Genomic DNA, 17,429 nt, shown 5'->3' on the forward strand with positions numbered 1-17,429 from the left:
TGTTGTTTGGTTCACGTTTACGAGTTTGGATTTTTTTCTAGGTACTTGTTCCATAGTCTCAATGGGAAAAATATGTCCAAATTTTAAATTTTTTTATATTGTGGCATTGTTAATCACTAATGAAAGCCTTCCTGTGTTCCTTTGAATGGCCACTTCTATTTCCTCTTATTCAGATTGGTGAGTGGGGGCTGCAGGGATTACCAGGAGATGACCTCTCCATTCAGAACGGCATCATTGTGACAAAGGCCACCAGATACCCACTCCTCATAGACCCACAAACTCAAGGCAAAACTTGGATTAAATCAAAGGAAAAAGAAAATGACTTGCAGGTATGTACCATTTGGTGCATGGGAAAGTAATCTTGAAATCATGGCATTTTCCCACAATTTCAGTTGAATCTGTCAGTCATAATGTTGTCATCTCTATGATGATAATTGTTTGCTACTTTACAGCCTTGAGTTTTGTAACAGTGATTTGGGACAAATGCTCTGATTATTTTCTCTTTTGTGCTCTCTCTTGATCTCACTCTCCTTCTCTCTGCCCATTCTCTGGCTCAATTGCTTTTGCCAATGTTGGATGTGGCCTTTATTCTGGGCCTTGAGTTTGGGCTTTTAAGAAAATGACAAAAATAAGACTTGGGATTCCTCAGTTTAAGGCCATTTGCTCCAACCTAGCTCAGCCACTTGGTAGTACCACATAGCATGCTAGAGTCCAGTATTGGAGTTGGAGTCTACCAAGGTGTTAATCCTAAGGTAGAGGTAGACAAAGGCAGGACTCCAACATTCCTGGCTCCTTTGGAGATCTTGTTACATTGATGTTTCAATTCAGTATTACAATATGGACTATTCATTGTTTCCTCGACACTGTTCCCAGTTCCAAGCCTTCTGGATGCATAGTTTTGCTTGTACTATGTCTGCTAACCAGAATGTCTTTTCCACCCAACTGCCCACTTTACTTACATCCCAGATAAAAATCTTAAACATTATTCAAAGTCCACATCCAATGCTACTTTTACCCAAACTTGCCTGAGTCCCCAGCTTAATATAGCCTGTCCTGACTCCTCACGCATCTTGTATTTCTGTTATGGACTAGGAGCCTGCCTTAAATTATTGTTCTTTGCACGTTTGTCTTTTATCTCTAATGTACCATAAACTTTTTGTTAGCTAGGCTTATGGTTTTACACCATCTTTATATTTTCTGCACAGCTCTTTATATAGGGTAGTAATTCTGATATTTATTGAATTAAATGAATTAATCAAAGTGTGTCATCATTACAGGAAAACAAACAAACAAACCCAGAAAAATCATGTGGTCATCTTGATAAATGCAGAAGAAGCAGTTGGTAAAACTTAACAGCTATTCATGATAAAACTTCCAGCAAACTAAGATTAGGAGAGATCTTCCTTAATCAGATAAAGGGTATTTACAAAAAGCCTACAAGAAACACCATATTTAATGGTGAAACATTGAAAGATTTCCTTCTGAGATCAGGGCTTTGCAGGCACGTGGACACTGTCTAGCACTCTGGATCACCTCAAGATACTCCCACCTCATTAAGAATCCAGTCTATGTTTACTTAGAAAACCCAGAAAAATCCTGGGAAGTGAGCATAAGTGGAAGGGAAGAGTTAAGGGAAAGGGAGTTGATGAGAACGCAGTTCCTGAGGAGCTGTAGACACAGAAGTGCATAAGTGGCATTCCTGCTCCTGAACCTAGCTCCCTGGATCCAGCTCAGCTATAACTTGTCCCTTGCTCCCTTCTTCACTCCTCTTGTCTCCCTTGGCTGTTGATCTCCCTGCTCATCTTATTCTTATTTTTCCTGATTGTGTCTTTATCTCTCCATTTCGGCATTAAACTCATTGATAGCCTTCAGTCATGTCCTTCCTGATGCAACCCTGTCCCAAGAAGCTTCTCGAGGAAGTAACAGAAATATGCCAGAGACACTTCCTTATTTTAAAAACCATCAACTGCTAGGATGTAAGCAAATTGAACTGCATCCTTTTTACTCAGAAAACATTATTTTTCTGAATATGTGGATAAGCACATGCACAAACACAAATAAAAGAAAACAAAATGAAACAAAACTATTATTTCTGTGCTTGAGAAGGAAGGCAAACTGAAAAATGAAACACTTTATAAATGAAAAAACAAACGTATTTTATATGTCCAGGGCTGCATGAAGGCCATCTTCAATGCCATCTCCAGCACCTACAGCTCTAACCTCTGGAAAGAGAATGTATTCACTTAATTCCCCTATAAAGAATTCACTGACTACTTTGTAAAGCCTGAATGCCAGAGTATCCGTGCAGGAAATACAGGCTCTTGTGGTGGCTACCACAAGCATTCCTCCATGAGAAAAATCAAGTGAATTAAACCTGAAATTATGACTCTAAGATATTATTTCAAGTTTACAAAAGATATTGAAGGTGGATAAAGGTAATCTTTAATAAATTGACAATTTGAAAATTATTTTTTTACTTGGTGTATTAGTCAGAGTTTTCCAGAGAAACAGAACTGAAAGGATATCTAGGTATAGATATATAGAAAGAGTTTTATTATAAGGGATTGGCTTATGGGATTATGGAGTCTGAGAAGTCCTAGATCTGCTATCTACAAGCTAGAGCCCCAGGAAAGCCAGTGGTGTCATTCCAGTCCAAACCCTAGAAGGCCTGAGAACCATGGGAGTCAATGGTGTAAGCCTCAGTCCGAGTCTGAAGTCCCAAGGGCAGGAGAAGATGGATGTCCCAACCTAAGCAGAGAGCAAATTGGCCCTTCCTCCACCTTTTTGTTCTATTCAGGCCCTTAATGGGTTGGATGATGCCCACCTACATGGATGGGGGCCATCTTCTTTTCTTAGTCTACTGACTCAAATGCTAATCTCTTTCAGAAACAACCTCACAAACACACCTTGAAAAGATGTTTGCCAGCTATCTGGGCATCCCTTAGCCCAGTCAAGTTGACACATAAAATTAACTATCACACTTGGGAAGGACATCACAAAAATAGAGTTTGCGTCTTGGGGAATAGAGTAGGACAGTTACATTTAGTCTTCCTGGGACCTTGTTTCATCTTGTTTAAGTAAACTAGTTAAAGCTCTTTGTTTAGATTCATTTACCTTATCAATTCATAGTAAGGTCTTTCACAGCACATCATTTATATAAATAAAGCTATCCATCTGGGGGAAAAAATTCCTTCGTGTGCAGGATATTTTGTTTTAGTTATTTCCTTTTTAACCAAAACAGGACAAAGATAGGCTTATTTAATTTTTCAATTCCACACCTTTTTTCGTTGCAAGTGGGAGATAATATTTTTTAATTTCACTCTCCTAATCACCTGCTGTCCCAGTGGATCTTCCTTGCATCTTAGGATCAGCACTCACAGTAGCATAAAGGCAATAGTTGAATTCAGAGGATAGCGTATAAGAAGGTAGAGAGTTGAGGACTGAACCTTTGGGAATCCTCACACTTAGGCAGGGGGAGGGATCACTGGAGAAGTAAAGAGTTCAAAGCCAATGGGCTAATGCAAAGATCAACCAGCCCAGTGTGTCTATTTTAACTAATAACAAACATTGATCTAAAATTGGGGGGCCCCACCAGGCATTCAGAATTCTAATTTTTTTTAATGTAAAAATATAAAAAGCGAATGTATAAGTCTTTTAGGTTGATTTTATGCAAAGAATCACATTCTTATGTTATGTCACTCTTAGAGACAGAATACATGGATGGACCCTTAGTTTGACTCAGTGTATCATTTTTGACATTTCCATGCTTATTTTTTAATCACTTATTCATCTCATAGGTGTCCTGAGAAGATAAGTGAATATCACAAAAATGCAAGTTAGTTTGCTTTCTCTGAATGATTGTAGCTATGTAAGTTTAAAGGATTAATCCTTGATCACTTCTCTTCCATCTGCCGGAGCAGAGCTCTGACCTTCCATCTAAGGAATGCCACTTGATTCTCCTCTTTTGATCTGAGAGACCCCCATTACACACCCAGGGCTTCCACAAAGTCATGACCCACCAAGTTTTGAAAATTAATTTTTGTTTGTTACTTTCATTTTTATAAGTAAGGCTTCCTATACAGTCCTTAGAATTCTTAGTCATTTATCCAACATATCTCTGGTTTCCACTCAGGAACAGGCACATTCTTTGTAACATTTATATAACAATGATCTCTTTATTTGTAGGTAACCTCTCTGAACCATAAGTATTTCCGCACGCATTTGGAGGACAGTCTTTCCTTGGGCCGACCCCTTCTCATTGAGGACATTCGTGAAGAGCTGGATCCAGCCCTGGATAATGTATTAGAAAAGAATTTCATTAAATCAGGCACCACTTTCAAGGTGAGCTTCGAAAAAGGGGAAAAAAAAAGAAAAGGAAAAGAAGAAAAGAACAATGGTGACATCTACTTATCTTTTTGAGCATAGCAGTGAAGACAATTTCCTTCAGGTGGTTCTATTTGACATGCTGGAAAAAATTATTTCCAAACTCATATTCAGTGTTCCTTTTATAAAAAATAGTATATAAAAAATACAGGGGGAGAACAATATCTTGGTAACAATAGCCATTTATCTGAAACTAACATATTAAGGAAAGGCATCTTGTCATAATAATAATATATTAGTGTTACACACAAAATATGTACATTTTAGCAGCTCTGAGAAAGTTGGTTTTCAAGCTATGTATACATCTATACAATAAAGCCTGTGTTTCCTCACTGGATAAAATGGCATTTTTAGTTAAGTCTATGGACATTGATTTTATTTCTCTCTTTATTAACTTTCAATCCAAACTCACAGACTTTGCTGGAAGCAGTGGAATACAGTTCCCAATCATTGGTGATAACATGAATTGTTTTCAATACAAGTGTCTCTTTTTTAATTGGTTTCATTCTTTACTTTTAGGCTTCTGTGGTTTTATTGAATGACAGCATTTCTGACTGAGATTTTTTGCTTTGGACAACTTAATTTCATGAATATCAGTGAATAAAAATGCCAATTTTCTCATTAAACAAAGACAGATTTATTCAGAAAAATCTTCTTCATAATGTGAATTCTTTTATATGCCATATTTAATATGCCAAAAGAGGTCGTAGTATGTCCATTCCTGAAGGACTTTTAAAAGACCCAGATTCTTATCTGCAATTTGAAGGTCATGATGCCTGAGAATTAGTGCCTTAGCAATGTGGTTTTCAATCACAGGAAGGATTAAAATTAATTAAAAATTTAAGTCATTTTAAAATGTTATAATTTCCACCTGAGTTTTAGGTAGCAAACCCAGTTGTTTTTAATACACTGAAAATTGTGGTGTTTAAGATAAGTGTTATCTTTCTGGGAAAAAAAAGTTGGCATTTTTTTCCTCTGAAAATTTCATTAACCCTTTCTCTTATCAAATATGCTTCAGATATGACTGTGAAATGCAAAAAGAAATAACACTTCTTATAAACACAACAAATTTCCATAGCAGGAAACAATTTCCTCAGGTGGGAAAAAACAGTCAAATATGAGGCATGTCTGAGTTTTCCTTTATTCAATATTTGTTTTGGATAAATTTTTCATTTAATTTGCTTGGTGTCATGGCTAAAAACATTTTCAGGTAGGACCAGAAGTCTAAATTATTCTAAAGGAATAAGCTTTATTATTTAAGATCACTGATTAAAATTTTACAACTGATTTTTGTAATTCATTCATTTCACTGCACTGACTTTTGATAAACTCTCTTCTAAATTGAACCCAAATTTCTTGTCTTGTCCTTTAAGCTGTTTGTAATTTAATATTTGAATTGATGTAGGTGAAGGTCGGAGATAAGGAATGTGATATCTTGGATACATTTAAACTTTATATTACAACAAAGTTACCAAACCCTGCCTTTACCCCTGAGATCAATGCTAAAACGTCAGTCATTGATTTTACTGTTACCATGAAAGGACTTGAGAACCAGTTACTAAGGAGGGTAATTCTAACAGAGAAACAGGTAATAATTTCTCAAGGTAAAGAACTTCTACTTATAATAAATTATAATAAACGTTTTAAATGTATTGGGAAATTGTTGAGTATATGGAAAAGAAAAAATTGAGCAAATCATAGTTACCTTTGTTAACATAAATATTTGTTTTGTAGTCTCAAGTCCTGTTGAGAAATCATGTAACTCACCTCTCCTCCAACACCAAAACCACACGTGCACACACACACCACTCTTTCTACTTCTGACTTTAAAGCTTTGGGTATGTTGACTTTCATATCTATCGACCTATGGATGAATAGTCTTGGATACACCTGGAAAATTCAATAAAATAATGATCCTGGAAAAGAAGAACTTGCTCTGAATGAGTATTGTTACCACTATAGTAGTTTCAACTACTACACTGCAATAGTAATTGATAGTACTTGATTGTAATTGAAAACACCACAATCTAGCAATCTAATGATCTAGAGAGCCATACTTTTATCTTAATTAAATGAAACTTACACTGAAGCAGAGAAATTAAGTATAATTGAGGGTTCTGATAAAAAAAGAAAAAGTTAAGGCTGGAAGATTTTAAGAGACATAGATTAAGCTACGTTTTAAGATAAAGCTCAGAGAACATTAAATGTTATGTATAAAATATAATTTTATATATTTGCATTGTATAAAATATATTTCCATAAAATCTGAGAAAGTTTATATTTGCTAAAATATAATTAACGTTAGTATTAAGGTTTCAAGGAAAAGGTAAGGTTAGAAATAATAAGACCAGAGATGCATCAAATGGGAGGGTGAGAGAAAGAATGGCAGCAGAAGACATAAGGAAAGGAGGAAAGGAAGTGATATGAACAGATGGCTACAAATACAGAGGAAGATTCAAAAAGGAAAAGAGAAATGATACTGACACCAAAGAAATAGAGGGCTCAGTAAAAAGAGAAGTAAAATCCTACCTGGTTAATAAGAAATGGCTAACTTGGGGCAGGCCCTTGAAAGGTGGCCAGTCTGGTGGAGTAAAAGGAGCCTAGTTCCAGCTTCCACTCTCATTAGCTGTTTTTTTTTCTTTTAATATTTATGTATTTATTTATTTATCTTGGCTGCACCAGGTCTTAGTTGCAGGCACGCAGGATCTTCGCTGTGGCACACGGGATCTTTAGTTGCGGCATGCAGACTTCTTAGTTGTGACATGCATGCGGGATCTAGTTCCCTGACCAGGGATCGAACCTGGGCCCCCTGCATTGGGAGCATGGAGTCTTACCCACTGGGCCACCAGGGAAGTTCCTCCTCATTAGTTGTTTGATCTTCGTTTCCAAGAAACTGCCCAGGGCTTATGCAATCTAGAAAGGGAATCATCTCACTTTCACAGTCTGGCAGAGAGCATGGACCCCTCAGTTCACTGCCTCGATCACCTCTTAGGGCCATGTGGTGTCAACTGTTGAAAATTAGTCCTTCCTTCTTGGTCTACCTGGTGCTGTTGGTCTGTTCTGAGATGGTGCCTCATTGGTCCAGATCCCCCATGCAGGCTACACTAACTTGTGTAAGGCAGCCCACACCACCATCTAAAGTACACTCCACGTCCCCAGAGCTCCCCACGCCCACTCTTAGAGGCCTTAGCTTCCTCTTCAAGAGATGCGCTAGGATGCTAACGCCAGCCTTGCTGGAAAAAACAAAGTGCACACTTAATCTGCAGGAGGACATCCTGACTGTGATGTTTAACCCTCCTAACAATCCTGCTCTTACACCCCCATCTTACAGATGAACAAATGGAGACCAAGGAGAATAAGGTCTTAACCCATAAGAGCACGTAGACTTTCCACCCTGCCAAGCCTCATAGATAAGCTCTACAGTTCATGCTGTAAAACTCACAAGTTGTCCATTGTACCATGATGCTTGTTTTTCCATATCACACTGAAAAGGACGCTAACATGATTTCATTTTGTCCACATATTTCTATACTGCCACTGTTGGGATGACTGCTTTAATGAAGACAATTCATTAGCTATTCTCTGCAAATACAGCCATGATCTTCATCACTACCCCATCAAATACTGCAAGACACTAGTACAATGGCAGTATACTAGTCTTGGAGTTGGGGGACAAGGATATTAGGCTCATCCCTGCTAGTAACTAGCTGTGTGTATTATATTGTCATGTTATTTGGAGTTAATATTTCTGGGTCCTCAGTTTCCCCAGATGTAAAATAAAGCTGTTGAACTAAATTCAGTACACTTCAATTTAACGCATATTTATTAGGTTGAGTCGCTTCTCTGCAAAGCCTCAACATAAGTGCTGTCAAGAATACAAAAATGAATAGGGGATAAACACCAAGGTCCTACTGTATAGCACAGAGAACTATATTCAATACCCTATGATAAACCATAATGGAAAAGAATATAAAAAAAGAATATATTTATATATACATATATAAATATAACTGAATCACTTTGCTGTACAGCAGTAATTAACACAACATTGTAACTCAATTATACTTCAATTTTTAAAAATTTTTTTTTTTTTTTGCTCATTCATTTTCATATTTTCTATGTCTGCTTTCATGTTACAATAGCTATAACAGAGACCATATGTCCCACAAAGCCTAAAATATTTTTTTTTTTTTTTGTATTTATAACATTTATTTTGTACTCATTTTAAAACTCATTTCAGTTGGATTTTCAGCTCATATATAACTTAACAGACACATTACAGTTTTATAGGTTATTTGCAAAAAGTGAACTTATATACACACCTTTTCTTAGAGATAAAAAACACATAAGGAACAATCATGAGACAAGGGGCCACATCTGGGGATTACAACAATTTAGCTCTGTGGCAACCACTATTATACTCTAATATCTGGGAAAGCAGAGGTCAGAAAGATGAGAAAATGACCCTCGAGGAAACAGTGTTGTCTTTCCATCACTTTCTATGGATTGAGGCCAGTCCTAAAGAGACTTGTTAGACTACGCCCATCCCACTTGGCCGAACAGGGTTAAGCTGCCACCAATGATTATGGAAACCAATTCAGGAAAGTCTAGATTTCTGACACAAGGCCTGATTGTATCCAGCATTACACACCAGTATTAGCATGCACTAGAAAACTTGTGATTTAGTCATCAGGGAATACAGGAAATCAACTTATTACAGATAACACTACAAGTAATAAATTCTCCAAGTCCTGAATCTAAGTCCTAAAATTGTTGCAATCTCTCCATCTCCTCTTGGTTCTCTCTAATCCAAGAATGGTGCCAGCTCTTTGGGGAGGCTGGGTGTCTCTGAGTTGTTTTCGTTTAGAACAGGAGCAGAAACTATCTTCTCACCACTGACCCAGAATCTTTGGATTTCTCCTGTCTACCCTCTTAACTCTTTATCCTTTAGTTTTTTAAATAGTGACCCACTTTTCATTTTTCATTGTTCACTGGCAAAGTTTCTTCTTCTCTGAAGTTTTTTTTTTTTTTTATTTTTTTTATTTTTTTATTTTTTTATTTTTTGCTTTATCACAAATTTAATCAGTTATATGTATACATATGTTCCCATATCCCCTCCCTTTTGCGTCTCCCTCCCACCCTCCCTATCCCACCCCTCCAGGCGGTCACAAAGCACCGAGCTGATCTCCCTGTGCTATGCGGCTGCTTCCCACTAGCTATCTACCTTACGTTTGGTAGTGTATATATGTCCATGCCGCTCTTTCACTTTGTCACAGCTTACCCTTCCCCCTCCCCATATCCTCAAGTCCATTCTCTAGTAGGTCTGTGTCTTTATTCCTGTCTTACCCCTATGTTCTTCATGACATTTTTTTTTTTAATTCCATATATATGTGTTAGCATACGGTATTTGTCTTTCTCTTTCTGACTTACTTCACTCTGTATGACAGACTCTAGGTCTATCCACCTCATTACAAATAGCTCAGTTTCGTTTCTTTTTATGGCTGAGTAATATTCCATTGTATATATGTGCCACATCTTCTTTATCCATTCATCCGATGATGGACACTTAGGTTGTTTCCAGCTCCGGGCTATTGTGAATAGAGCTGCAGTGAACATTTTGGTACATGTCTCTTTTTGAATTATGGTTTTCTCAGGGTATATGCCTAGTAGTGGGATTGCTGGGTCATATGGTAGTTCTATTTGTAGTTTTTTAAGGAACCTCCATACTGTTCTCCATAGTGGCTGTACCAATTCACATTCCCACCAGCAGTGCAAGAGTGTTCCCTTTTCTCCACACCCTCTCCAGCATTTATTGTTTCTAGATTTCTTGATGATGGCCATTCTGACTGGTGTGAGATGATATCTCATTGTAGTTTTGATTTGCATTAATAGGACAAGTTCCTGCCCTCTAGGTGCACAGAATCTAGTTGGAGGGATATAGCCGACACATAGATTGTGATGCAAGCCATAGTAGATGTACAGAGGAATGCCGTGCTGTGGGTTTTAACTGACAAACTGGTTTAGGAAGACTTTCTGAAAGTGGTGGTATTTCTGTAGCAGTTTTTCAAGAAACTTTCTCAAATAAGTAGTTTAAAAACACATTTTTAGTGCAATTCTAAGTGTGTGATTCTGTATAAGATCAAAAAAGAATGCTACAGGGCTTCCCTGGTGGCGCAGTGGTTGAGAATCCGCCTGCCAGTTCAGGAGACACGGGTTTGAGCCCTGGTCCAGGAAGATCCCACATGCCGTGGAGCAACTAAGTCTGTGCGCCACAACTATTGCACCTGCGCTTTAGAGCCCGTGAGCCACAACTACTGAGCCCACATGCCACAACTACTGAAGCCCACACACCTATAGCCTGTGCTCTGCAAAAAGAGAAGACACCACAATGAGAGGCCCGCGCACCGCAACAAAGAGTAGCCCCCCACTCACTGCAACTAGAGAAAGCCTGCGTGCAGCAATGAAGACCAATGCAGCCAAAAATAAATAAATTAAATAAATTAAAAAAATTTTTTAAGTAATATTAAAAAATGCTATAAAGAACGCTTTTGAGGTAATTTAATTTACTCTATATTTAGCAAGAGTATTATATCCGTGTTAAATATTCTGAATTTGAAAATTGCACTATGGTTGTATGAGAGAATGTCCTGTTGCCTAAGGAGATGTGTTAAAGTTTTTACAGATAAAGTATCATGACACATGCAAACAGTTCAGCAATAATAATAAAGTAATGATAAAAAGCATTATATAGAAATAGTGATAAAGCAAAATGTTATTTGAGGAATCTAGGTGAAGGGTATATGAGAGTTCACTGTACCAGTCTTGTAACTTTTCTGAAAGTTTGAAATTTTTTTCAAAGTATAATTTTAAGACTATATTATTTATGTAGGAAAGAATATACCTTCCAGACATCCAATTTAGCCCCTCTGGTAGAAGATGCAATAAAACGGAAAATGGATTTATATTGGCAGCTGGCTATGTCAAAGCAGGTACCTGGTGTTCCTATAGTCAGGTCGCAGCTCAGGAGCTCCATTTGGCTTGAGTAGCCTCTTGGTTACTTGGTATTAATGCTTCTTTGTTTCTACCCCTTCTGACTGCAAATGAAGTTAGCATTTCTGACTGAGGCGGTATGTGGGAACAGGGCCAAGAGAATGGGACACTCTTAATTTAAAAAAACTTAAAGCTGGGAAGAGAGCTGAGCAAAATTCTTCTAGCAGGTTTATCTCATGCATGCCAGTGTAAGTGCTATGGAAACTTAATGCTAGTGGGCATAATCTTTAAAAAACTGTCCAGAGAAACAAAAACACAAATAGATAGATTTGACTAACGATAGTGTCATTTGAATGGCACTTTGGTTTAAACTTTTAAAAATGAATAATAAACACTAGTAGGTTGCATTTGCCATAATAACTGGTAATTACAGTTCTGATGTTATTTTTTTTTAATAACAGGAGTTAGAGTCTGAGAGGGTTAAACTTTTGGAGGATGTGACTTTTAATAAGCGGAAGATGAAAGAACTTGAAGATAACCTCCTCTACAAATTAAGTGCTACAAAAGGTATTGTGTTATTAAGAAATAATCACATAATGGATTGTGAATAAGGATTTCTTGTACCCTCTTTTCAATGCTCTCATGATTACAGATGTTAGGAAACAGTTGAGTTATCCCCGGAAAAACAAGCGAGGCAATTTCCATCTAGACATTACAGAGGGACTGCAGAGAATCTGATATCTGAATTAGCAACCGGCATCTGAGCATTTGATAATAACACAGTTTTCTTGATATAATTGCTCTCTCCTGAGAAAAATAAGGGCTCCCAACAGAGCTAGGTGACTCACAATAGGCTAATTTGCTTGCCGAAAGGAGACTAATGTGCTCAATCTATTTTGTGTTTTTTAGATTGACTCTTTCATTTGGTGTTGAAATGCAATTGCCACAGTGGGTTATGATGTGTGTAATGTTGTCAGAGACACTTGAGCAGCCCAGGCTCAGTCACTCTGGACTTGACCTCCCACTTAGAAGTCAGGGATAGGTTCTCCTCTGGCCAGTCAGATCATCGTACCACCCCCTGGGATATATTGTTCTGTAGTAGGCAAATTACAGCAACCTAAATTCTACCATTCATTAGCAATCTAATGATGAATACTTCCCAAAAGCACTTTAACCCTTGGATTTAAAAACAAAAAAACAAAAAAACTTAACCTTCCAGAAATACATTAAGTGTTACTCTCACAGCAGTCTCCAGCACTTTAAGGTGACCTCATGGAAAAGGCCTTTTATCTGCCTTCATTGCACTGCTTGTGCTGACGAAGTTGTCTGTCTCTTGGTCCATGACATCTCCCAGCCATTTGATGCCTCTGGGCATTGTAAATATTACCAAGGAGGAATGACTGAGGTTCCAGCCAAGAGTGTGAGGTTAGTCACAATTTGGACTTCCCTAGCAGACCTAGCGTGCCCATCAGACCAACTAACAGCACCTTCCAGAAGCACCCACCTGCTTCTAGGTAGGCCAGAGCACTGCTCTCTGCAGATATTGTGACCGTTATCTCAGCACCTCCAGAACACCTTTCTGTGTCTTAAAATTGAGATATTTTTATTTTTATGTTTATCGTCATAGACATGTTATGTCTGTTAAAAACAATAATGAAGAGTAAAACTAAAAATAAAATCAGGATTTTTCTTCCTGATTAGACACTTCCACTATCTCCTAACTCGTTAGAGACATAGAAGGACCAGAGTTCTCAGTGTCAAGGACTGTTGAACTAAAGCAGGAGTAGAGAAAGTACAATTCACCTGTAAGCTGGTGTGTAACTCACACTGTGAGACAAGTGGGAAGGAAAAGGCTGTGATACTGTGAGGGGAACCATCAAGATGATAATGGAGGTGAAAGCCACGTCATAGGAACAGCTGAAACCACTGGGACTGGAGGCAGATGTGAATTTTCTTCAGACATTTGAAGACCAGATTTGTGGGCTGCCTTGAGAATTGGCTTTTGCAGATTTTCAGGCAGAGTGGGGGACAAACCCTAGGCAGGAATGTTTAGAACGGATTCAGGCATTGGATGCCTGGTTAGACTGGAAGCCTTTCATGTCTTAAGGTTCTGCCCTTCCATCCTGTGAGCTTTGAAGAAGTCAAGTTGAAAATTAACGCAGTGATTTCAGAAGTGATGCATCTCGTTTTGCGGCTTTCCCGTCTTGTGTTCCACAGCTTTCCTGTTTGGTTTTTAGGTTCCTTGGTAGATGACGAATCTCTCATCGGTGTCCTCCACACCACCAAGCAGACAGCAGCTGAAGTAAGTGAGAAACTACACGTGGCCGCGGAAACAGAGATCAAGATTAACACAGCCCAGGAGGAGTTCCGGCCCGCGGCCACCCGAGGCAGCATCCTCTACTTTCTCCTCACAGAGATGAGCATGGTCAACATCATGTACCAGACCTCGCTGGCCCAGTTCTTGAAGTTATTTGACCAGTCCATGGCCAGGTGGGGCCTCACTACCTTGACCCCCAAATTTTGTGTGTATTCCTACCTACTGTCTTAGAAATGGATTTTTACCTCTTTGATTTTTAAAACATATTGCAGGTCTGAGAAGTCTCCACTGCCTCAAAAGAGAATTACAAATATTATTGAGTATCTGACATATGAAGTTTTTACATATTCTGTCAGAGGCTTGTACGAGAACCACAAGTTCCTCTTTGTACTCCTCATGACCTTAAAGATCGATCTTCAGAGAGGAAAAGTGAAGCACAGAGAGTTTCAGGCTCTCATTAAAGGTGAAGGGTTTGGGCTATGGATGTGCTATGTAAAGGAGATTGCTTGAGATATGCTCTTTGATGTCCCCTAGACCCATTCTTATAATATCCGGAGGAATTAAGTTCTAATGGAAGTGAAGTTCTTTATGTATACCTCTTCCCCCACCTCCCCCGCCGATTTCCATTCATTTTATTCTGGTTACTCAAGATGATTGATTTCAGGTCTGTGTTAACTCTGCAGTTTTTAGTTATGTAATTAAATTAAGTTTGAGCATTGTTGCTTATGAATAGGAGACCCAAATGCTAAAGGGGAGAATAGTGATTCAGGTGATGAGCTTTCTACTACTGCAAGAGACCAGTTCCTTAAGCAAGGGGTTATAATGACGTTTAAGACTGTAACAAAAAGCACACTTGTATTTTATATTTGAAGAGAACCCTGCTCATTGCTTATCTCCATGTTAAAAGTATAATTAAGGAGACAAAAGAGTGGTATTTTCATTGAATTCAGTTAAACAAGTATTTATTGAGCATATACTATGCAAACCTACCATACTGGTGTTTGGGATACAAGGAAAAACCAGACATTGCTTTAAAAGAAATAAAAGTCTCATAGTTCAAATAAAGATAATTGAAAAAAAACCCTGCAAAATAAGGCAGAATAACCTGTGTTATAAGAGAGCTAAAAACAAAGTGCTATATCTAAAAGGAGGGAGAGATTACACGTGGTTGGTGGGATCAAGAAAAGCTCCTTGAAAAGTATGCCTTTGCAGGTTAAGCCAGGAATTTTTCAGGTTATTTGATACCTGGGGAAAATGGTCCAATCTTTTTTCTTATTTCTTTTTTGATCTTTATAAGTAGTTTAATAAATCATTTTCTGGCAGCCCTTCTCCCCCAAAAGAAGAAAGTGACATTTGAAATGGACCATGGATGATAGGTAGAAATGAAGAAAACTTCCATGCTAAGACAGAACAGCATGGAAAAAGAAATGAGTGGAGTATGTACATTGGTGAGGCTTGGTTCCTAGAGGAAGGATTTCTTGATCTGATAAGAAATAAGGAGTTGTGTAAGGTAATGATGTGATCCTTTTATTGTTCTTTAGGAAGGTTACTCTGGCAGACATGTGTAGGATTAGAGAAAAGTGGTTTAAGGGAGTCTGTTATAAGCTTCCCAACCACAGGAAATGCATTCCCATCCTAGGGTGAAGACAATGGGAATATAAAGTAAGACACAAATATGAGAGATCATGAAAGTAAAACGACAAAGGACAGGGTGTAAGAGCCAAGAGAGGGTCAGAAATGAGTCTAAGATTTCTGCTCTGTGCAAAGATTTCTGGTCTGGATGGTTGAAAGAAGAGCTACTTTGAGAAGTGTCAGAGTGGGGGCATAATGAATGTGATTTTGGGACCTAGTTTTAGTCAGGATAGGCCAGGTTTTGTGGCCATAAAAATAATCCTCAAATTTCAGCACAACAAAAGTATACTTCTCCTTTACTCTCTATCTGACATGCTTGTCATGGTCGCCCAGGAATCCAAATTGCTTCCATAATTACTATGGAAGAGGGACAGGATGTGGCAAATTGTGTGCTGGCTCTTAAAGGTTACCCCACAAGTGACACACGTCACGCTCATATTTCATTAGCCAAAGTAAGATGCGTGGCCACATCAAATTCAAAGAGAGCAGGGAAGTGCCCAAGAGCCACATCCAACATGGAAGCTGCATCACAGCATCGGTGGAGGGTAGTGGATAGATGGATAAGCCTAAGGTTTGGCAGGCGGGAGTGCGGATGTGGAAATGCGGAGAGGGCTGGTGCACAGCGAGGGTCTGGGGTTCAAACCAAGAAGTTGCAGGACAGGGGGACTTTATAACTAGCGACAAAGTACCAGCCTCTGTGGACTGCAGCCTAATGCCCCCATAGGTCAGACAGGATTTGTCGTGGCTCAGAGGATCCCAGCCTGTGACTGGGACAAGTGAAGCCTAGGGGGCAGCATTTAGATCTGAGGCATCCTCCCCATCAAGACACAAACCCACCCCACCTCACCTCTCCCTACCCAGCACACCCAGCCAAGCCAGAGCTATTCCCTGAAAGAGACTGTATTCTTCGGAAGTCTTTAAATCAGAGGAGACCGAGAAATGCAGCAACACAGTGGGGAGGGAATTTGTGAGGAGGATTTGATTTGTCACAGAAAAATAAAGAAGGCTGCACATCTGAACTGTGGTTAGAGCACATCTGTGACTCCGTTTCATAAAACTGGAGAGTCAGGGAGAACCGGATTGTATAGGATCAGGAGAGTCGGTGAGAGGAGTTTGGATTTAATTGAGTTGGCAATAGAGAGCCACCGAATGTTTTATGAGCAGGGAAGTAGCATGAGCAATGCTTTAGAAGATTAATTTGGGATTTTATGATAGGTGGATTGTCAGTACAGTCAGCACTGTCAAAGCAGTAAAAGAGTTTTAAAAAGATCAAAACTGGGGCTTCCCTGGTGGCGCAGTGGTTGAGAGTCCGCCTGCCGATGCAGGGGACGCGGGTTCGTGCCCCGGTCTGGGAGGATCCCACATGCCGCGGAGCGGCTGGGCCCGTGAGCCATGGCCGTTGAGCCTGCGCGTCCGGAGCCTGTGCTCCGCAACGGGAGAGGCCACAACAGTGAGAGGCCCACATACCGCAAAAAAAAAAAAAAAAAAAAAAAGGTCAAAACTGGTTTATTGTACAGTTTATATTAGTTTTGAACTGGCTTACAGTTTGACCAAATTATTTTTTAAAAGATGGTAGGCCTTGGGACTTCCCTGGTGGTCCAGTGGTTAAGATTTCACCTTCCAATACAGGGGGTGCAGATTTGATCCCTGGTCGGGGAGCTAAGATCCTATATGCCTCCTGGCCAAAAAACCAAAACATAAAACAGAATATTGTAACAAATTCAATAAAGACTTTAAAGATGGTCCACATAAAAAAAAATCTTTAAAAAAATAGATGGTAGGACTTTGTTTTTAATTTTTTTTACAAAGTTAACAAATATGGCCCTTAGATCATTGATATTTTTTATCATTTTGAACTCAGTACTTAAGAGGGAAAGAAGAAAGACTTATCATAGCAGAAATGTTTGATTTCCCTTTGTATTAATTCCTACTAGTTTTCTGCAATACTTGGAAGGTGGCTTTGACTTTCTTCTTCAACCGAGAATGTCCAAACACTTTGAAAAATGAAACAGATACCAGGGACAATCCTGCACTGTAGAGTAATTGATATACCTGTTTCCCCCGCCTGATTATTTTAGAAGGACATCATCTTTCTTTTATTGTAAAC

The 17,429-nt window shown here is 38.8% G+C and overlaps 1 protein-coding gene across 1 annotated transcript in view; it reads left to right on the top strand.

Annotated features, from left to right (window-relative positions):
• Nucleotides 1-17,429, top strand: part of DNAH8 (dynein axonemal heavy chain 8) — a gene marked incomplete at both ends in the record, with an annotated part of 333,524 nt that overhangs the window by 221,253 nt on the left and 94,842 nt on the right. Inside the window, 6 exons of the mRNA XM_079713152.1 lie at nucleotides 174-329; nucleotides 4,186-4,341; nucleotides 5,789-5,971; nucleotides 11,835-11,940; nucleotides 13,611-13,863; nucleotides 13,963-14,153. Of these exons, the coding sequence (XP_079569278.1) occupies nucleotides 174-329; nucleotides 4,186-4,341; nucleotides 5,789-5,971; nucleotides 11,835-11,940; nucleotides 13,611-13,863; nucleotides 13,963-14,153 (1,045 nt within the window). The remainder of the gene's footprint in view (nucleotides 1-173; nucleotides 330-4,185; nucleotides 4,342-5,788; nucleotides 5,972-11,834; nucleotides 11,941-13,610; nucleotides 13,864-13,962; nucleotides 14,154-17,429) is intronic.

Source organism: Hyperoodon ampullatus (assembly GCF_949752795.1).
Source record: "Hyperoodon ampullatus genome assembly, chromosome: 10".
In the NCBI taxonomy this organism is placed as follows: Eukaryota; Metazoa; Chordata; class Mammalia; order Artiodactyla; family Ziphiidae; genus Hyperoodon; species Hyperoodon ampullatus.